At 42.3% G+C, this 7500-nt stretch overlaps 1 protein-coding gene across 1 annotated transcript in view; it reads left to right on the forward strand.

Moving 5' to 3' along the window:
• The window catches only part of LOC311060567 (serine protease HTRA1B-like), a 19493-nt gene that overhangs the window by 8711 nt on the left and 3282 nt on the right, over positions 1-7500 (forward strand). The window contains exons 6-10 of the mRNA XM_084078800.1: positions 880-928; positions 1543-1688; positions 3123-3155; positions 3405-3504; positions 6986-7049. Coding sequence (XP_083934926.1) covers positions 880-928; positions 1543-1688; positions 3123-3155; positions 3405-3504; positions 6986-7049 — 392 coding nt within the window. The remainder of the gene's footprint in view (positions 1-879; positions 929-1542; positions 1689-3122; positions 3156-3404; positions 3505-6985; positions 7050-7500) is intronic.

A 7500-nucleotide genomic window follows, 5' to 3' on the forward strand; every position in this document is an offset into this window, starting at 1 on the left:
ATACACACACAGACAGACAGTCAGACAGGCAGGCAGGCAGGCAGACAGACAGACAGACAGATGCATGCATCCTTTCAGCATAGCTTTAGATTAGCTTTGATAATCTTTGATAACCCCCCCCCCCCCCCCCCCAAATAATTCATTAAAAGGAAGCCTGAAAGGGGAATCAGTACCAGAGCAAACCACTAGAGGAGATTGAGAAGTAGAACAACTTTCAGTCAAAATGTCCTCTCAGTAACAGGGTTGTGTAACATGGAATGGTCTCCCTCTACGTATAAGGGATTGTGTTACATTTACATCTTTTAAACTCAATCTGAAAAGATGGTTGCTTGAAAACCAAAGCTGCAACCATGTGTGATCATGTTTTAGGTTTATTTTTATGCTGTGTTCCCTATGTATTGTTATGTAAATGTATTCCACCGTTTGTATGTTTTCTGATGTGATGTTTCTTTGTGAGGACTGCGGATGAAAACTAGCGTATTTGCTAAATCCGGTGTATTTACGTCCATTAATATGCATCGTCCTGTCCAAATAAACACATAAAGTAAAGTAAAGTAAAAGCAACACGCTACAATGAGTCAGGCGTTGAATGTTGTTGAGCTCAGTTTAGTTTATTTAACATGTAAAACATTATTATACAATAAAAATAACAGAGCAACACATTGACATGGAAAGAAACGGAAATCTAAATCAAAACATGATGTGCCGGAAAGGCCCAAAACCCTAAACTACAACTCTGTGCGTGTGCGTGTGCGTGTGCGTGTGTGCGTGCGTGCGTGCGTGCGTGCGTGCGTGCGTGCGTGCGTGCGTGCGCGTGTGCGTGTGCGTGTGCGTGTGCGTGTGTGTGTGTGTGTGCGTGTGTGTGTGTGTGTGTTTCAGATGAAGTTACCAGTGTTGGCTCTGGGTCAGTCAGCAGACATCAGACCAGGTGAGTCATTGGTCAGCAGAACTATATAAGTGGCTCTCACTGTGGAACTAAATGAGAACTAACATATGCACTTTATTGCGATATAGGACACTTTTTAAAAAATCGACTGGTCTAGTTTTCTGTATTTTAATATATATAGTTTTTGTATAATGCACTTTTAAGGGGTTTGCTACAATTTTGTTGTTCTTAACTGTAACAATGACAATAAAGTTCATTCATTCATATAAAAAACTCTCTCTCCAAAACGACCTCATATTATCATTTATATTCTACTACAGTAGCTCACAGATATACAAGCTCACAGATCTACAAGCTCACAGATCTACAAGTTCACAGATCTACAAGCTCACAGATCTACAAGCTCACAGATCTTTGTGTGATATGATTTTTTTTTTTACCTTACTTGAACCCTAGCATCCTAGGGTTCAAGTATTGTATCATATGGTATCATATCATATCGTATCGTATCGTATCGTATCGTATCATATTGTATCATATCGTATCGTATCGTATCGTATCGTATCGTATCGTATCGTATCGTATCGTATCATATTGTATCATATCGTATCGTATCGTATCGTATCGTATTGTATCATATTGTATCATCATTACAGGAGAGTTTGTGGTGGCCATCGGCAGTCCTTTCTCCCTCCAGAACACGGTGACAACGGGCATCGTCAGCACAACACTGAGAGGAGGCAAAGAGCTGGGCCCTCGCTTCTCTGACATGGACTATATCCAGACTGATGCTATTATTAATGTAAGAATATATCCAGACTGATGCTATTATTAATGTAAGAATACATCCAGACTGATGCTATTATTAATGTAAGAATACATCCAGACTGATGCTATTATTAATGTAAGAATACATCCAGACTGATGCTATTATTAATGTAAGAATACATCCACACTGATGCTATTATTAATGTAAGAATACATCCAGACTGATGCTATTATTAATGTAAGAATACATCCAGACTGATGCTATTATTAATGTAAGAATATATCCACACTGATGCTATTATTAATGTAAGAATACATCCAGACTGATGCTATTATTAATGTAAGAATACATCCACACTGATGCTATTATTAATGTAAGAATATATCCACACTGATGCTATTATTAATGTAAGAATACATCCAGACTGATGCTATTATTAATGTAAGAATACATCCACACTGATGCTATTATTAATGTAAGAATACATCCACACTGATGCTATTATTAATGTAAGAATACATCCAGACTGATGCTATTATTAATGTAAGAATAGATCCACACTGATGCTATTATTAATGTAAGAATACATCCAGACTGATGCTATTATTAATGTAAGAATACATCCAGACTGATGCTATTATTAATGTAAGAATATATCCACACTGATGCTATTATTAATGTAAGAATACATCCAGACTGATGCTATTATTAATGTAAGAATACATCCACACTGATGCTATTATTAATGTAAGAATATATCCACACTGATGCTATTATTAATGTAAGAATACATCCAGACTGATGCTATTATTAATGTAAGAATACATCCACACTGATGCTATTATTAATGTAAGAATACATCCACACTGATGCTATTATTAATGTAAGAATATATCCACACTGATGCTATTATTAATGTAAGAATACATCCAGACTGATGCTATTATTAATGTAAGAATATATCCACACTGATGCTATTATTAATGTAAGAATACATCCAGACTGATGCTATTATTAATGTAAGAATACATCCACACTGATGCTATTATTAATGTAAGAATACATCCACACTGATGCTATTATTAATGTAAGAATACATCCAGACTGATGCTATTATTAATGTAAGAATACATCCAGACTGATGCTATTGTTAATGTAAGAATACATCCACACTGATGCTATTATTAATGTAAGAATATATCCACACTGATGCTATTATTAATGTAAGAATACATCCAGACTGATGCTATTATTAATGTAAGAATATATCCACACTGATGCTATTATTAATGTAAGAATACATCCAGACTGATGCTATTATTAATGTAAGAATACATCCACACTGATGCTATTATTAATGTAAGAATATATAGAATATGAAACCTCTGTCATGGCACATTTATAGAATATAAATGTGTTTATATCAATCATGAATATGTGTTTCTGATTCAACTCATTTATTTACAGTTCGGCAACTCAGGAGGACCTTTAGTCAATTTGGTAAGAACGCTCTATAATATTTAATATCTGTACAATAATATTTTATCATATTTAATATCTTTAAAATAATATCGTTGTTAATGTCATACCATAGATTATTATTAAAGGAGGGTGTGTGTGTGTGTGTGTGTGTGTGTGTGTGTGTGTGTGTGTGTGTGTGTGTGTGTGTGTGTGTGTGTGTGCGTGCGCGTGTGCGTGCGCGTGCGTGTTCGCGTGCACGTACACGTGTGTGTGTGTGTGTGTGTGTAGGATGGTGAGGTCATCGGTATCACCACCTTAAAGGTCACGGCAGGGATCGCGTTCGCAATTCCTTCTGACAAGATCAAACAGTTCCTGTCAGAGACACAAGGTACAAACTCTGCTACACACACACACACACACACACACACACACACACACACACACACACACACACACACACACACACAGACAGAGTCCACATTTATAAAGAATCAGAACCTCCTTGTGACAGGTGTCAACAAAAAGGACATCGGGGGTATTTGGGATGTTAGCAAAGACATCACAAGCTAAACCAAACCAATCTGTTAACACTCTTGAGTGTTTGTACATTGCTGCACTGGATGGCATACATTTTTTGACTGCATCGGACACTATGTCGACAATGCGGTCGTGGCGAGCAATGTACACATTTTTATATGCACTACATCCATTAATGATGTGTGCAATGGATTCTAGGTGTTGTTCAGAATCATGATGGTTTATACAGAGTGGACTGTGGATGTCAGGATACCAGATTGACAGATTGTACTTGGTTGGTAATACTTGCATTCTTGCTTGGTGAATTTTAACACATTCTCCCCAATTACAGCTTTTTTGTACATGGAATGTGGAACAGAATGGTCAGCGGAATCAACACAGGTCAACTTTCCCTGCAGTGGAAGTCCACGCCAGTGTTGTTTGGCCTCAGTCTGTTTCATATGAAGCAGAACCCTTCTAGCTGTGTCTTCCTGTAGTCTAATGTCTCTCTGGTGAGAGAGAGTATCCTCCACTACCACACTGTAGTCTAATGTCTCTCTGGTGAGAGAGAGTATCCTCCACTACCACACTGTAGTCTAATGTCTCTCTGGTGAGAGAGAGTATCCTCCACTACCACACTGTAGTCTAATGTCTCTCTGGTGATAGAGAGATATGCTCCACTACCACACTGTAGTCTAGTGTCTCCTCTCTGGTGAGAGAGAGTATCCTCCACTACCACACTGTAGTCTAATGTCTCTCTGGTGAGAGAGAGTATCCTCCACTACCACACTGTAGTCTAGTGTCTCTCTGGTGAGAGAGAGTATCCTCCACTACCACACTGTAGTCTAGTGTCTCTCTGGTGAGAGAGAGTATCCTCCACTACCACACTGTAGTCTAGTGTCTCTCTGGTGAGAGAGAGTATCCTCCACTACCACACTGTAGTCTAGTGTCTCTCTGGTGAGAGAGAGTATCCTCCACTACCACACTGTAGTCTAATGTCTCTCTGGTGAGAGAGAGTATCCTCCACTACCACACTGTAGTCTAGTGTCTCTCTGGTGAGAGAGAGTATCCTCCACTACCACACTGTAGTCTAATGTCTCTCTGGTGAGAGAGAGTATCCTCCACTACCACACTGTAGTCTAGTGTCTCTCTGGTGAGAGAGAGTATCCTCCACTACCACACTGTAGTCTAGTGTCTCTCTGGTGAGAGAGAGTATCCTCCACTACCACACTGTAGTCTAATGTCTCCTCTCTGGTGAGAGAGAGTATCCTCCACTACCACACTGTAGTCTAGTGTCTCCTCTCTGGTGAGAGAGAGTATCCTCCACTACCACACTGTAGTCTAGTGTCTCCTCTCTGGTGAGAGAGAGTATCCTCCACTACCACACTGTAGTCTAATGTCTCCTCTCTGGTGAGAGAGAGTATCCTCCACTACCACACTGTAGTCTAATGTCTCTCTGGTGAGAGAGAGTATCCTCCACTACCACACTGTAGTCTAATGTCTCTCTGGTGAGAGAGAGTATCCTCCACTACCACACTGTAGTCTAATGTCTCTCTGGTGAGAGAGAGTATCCTCCACTACCACACTGTAGTCTAATGTCTCTCTGGTGAGAGAGAGTATCCTCCACTACCACACTGTAGTCTAATGTCTCTCTGGTGAGAGAGAGTATCCTCCACTACCACACTGTAGTCTAATGTCTCTCTGGTGAGAGAGAGTATCCTCCACTACCACACTGTAGTCTAGTGTCTCTCTGGTGAGAGAGAGTATCCTCCACTACCACACTGTAGTCTAGTGTCTCTCTGGTGAGAGAGAGTATCCTCCACTACCACACTGTAGTCTAGTGTCTCCTCTCTGGTGAGAGAGAGTATCCTCCACTACCACACTGTAGTCTAGTGTCTCTCTGGTGAGTGAGAGTATCCTCCACTACCACACTGTAGTCTAGTGTCTCTCTGGTGAGAGAGAGTATCCTCCACTACCACACTGTAGTCTAGTGTCTCTCTGGTGAGAGAGAGTATCCTCCACTACCACACTGTAGTCTAGTGTCTCTCTGGTGAGAGAGAGTATCCTCCACTACCACACTGTAGTCTAGTGTCTCTCTGGTGAGAGAGAGTATCCTCCACTACCACACTGTAGTCTAGTGTCTCCTCTCTGGTGAGAGAGAGTATCCTCCACTACCACACTGTAGTCTAATGTCTCTCTGGTGAGAGAGAGTATCCTCCACTACCACACTGTAGTCTAATGTCTCTCTGGTGAGAGAGAGTATCCTCCACTACCACACTGTAGTCTAATGTCTCTCTGGTGAGAGAGAGTATCCTCCACTACCACACTGTAGTCTAATGTCTCTCTGGTGAGAGAGAGTATCCTCCACTACCACACTGTAGTCTAATGTCTCTCTGGTGAGAGAGAGTATCCTCCACTACCACACTGTAGTCTAATGTCTCTCTGGTGAGAGAGAGTATCCTCCACTACCACACTGTAGTCTAGTGTCTCTCTGGTGAGAGAGAGTATCCTCCACTACCACACTGTAGTCTAGTGTCTCTCTGGTGAGTGAGAGTATCCTCCACTACCACACTGTAGTCTAGTGTCTCTCTGGTGAGAGAGAGTATCCTCCACTACCACACTGTAGTCTAGTGTCTCTCTGGTGAGAGAGAGTATCCTCCACTACCACACTGTAGTCTAGTGTCTCCTCTCTGGTGAGAGAGAGTATCCTCCACTACCACACTGTAGTCTAATGTCTCCTCTCTGGTGAGAGAGAGTATCCTCCACTACCACACTGTAGTCGTGTTGTTTTTTGCCCATTTTAACTGGACTCCTGTCCAATGGCAGAGGTCATTGAGGTCTGGCCAATCAGACCAGACCCCAAAGCCCTTGTCTTGTGAGTCTTTCCTCCTGAAACCTAGGAAATTATTCTGGTGTGTAACAGCCAGGAGGAGCTTCCTCCTGTGTAAGTCCAGTAGGAGTGATGCCCTGGCCATTTCTCTGACAGTGCCATCATCATTATTAAGCATGTGGAGGAGGTGTGGGTTAGCCTTGTTGCTGCATAGATCCACTCTACATTTGGGACCCCCAGCCCCCTTCAGCCCCCCCCCCAGCCCCCCCTCAGCCCCCTTCAGCCCCCATTCGCCATATGAGAGGAAGAGTATGTCTCGTGTGGAGTGTGTGTTTAGGCCAACCAATGTGTGCACTAAACACAGTAGACTGACACACACACACACACACACACACACACACACACACACACACACACACACACACACACACACACACACACACACACACACACACACACACACACACACACACACACACACACACACACACAGTGAAGTACTGACTTCAACTTTGACCTTCAGCTCCAGCTAAGAAAACACCAAAGAAGAAGTACATCGGTGTGAGGATGATGTCACTGACCCCAACGTGAGTTACCATGACAACCTGTCTGTCTGTCTGTCTGTCTGTCTGTCTGTCTGTCTGTCTGTCTGTCTGTCTGTCTGTCTGTCTGTCTGTCTGTCTGTCTGTCTGTCTGTCTGTCATTGAGGTGTTAATTGTAATGATAGAGGAAATGACGTTAACCCTTCACAGATCTGTTTACGTTTTCCGTAGCCTCAGGTGGTTTCGGGGAGCGGTCGACGTGTCTACAGAATGTCATTCATTTACACTGAGAGGCGGGACATTATTTGGGACGAGTGGAGAAGTTGAGGGGTGGTGAGGCGAGCGGGCGTGGTCCCGTGATCTTTTTTGCGCCGTTTTGTACACACCCTACCCTAACCCGAACCCGGGTCTCCCACGTGGAAAGCCAACATTTTAACCGCTAAACCAAAGGGATATCCCTAACATTCGGGGGAGATATTAGAGTTCAGGGCATCAG

The sequence above is a fragment of the Gymnoscopelus microlampas genome (genome assembly GCF_963454915.1).
Source record: "Gymnoscopelus microlampas genome assembly, chromosome: 14".
Lineage (NCBI taxonomy): Eukaryota > Metazoa > Chordata > Actinopteri > Myctophiformes > Myctophidae > Gymnoscopelus > Gymnoscopelus microlampas.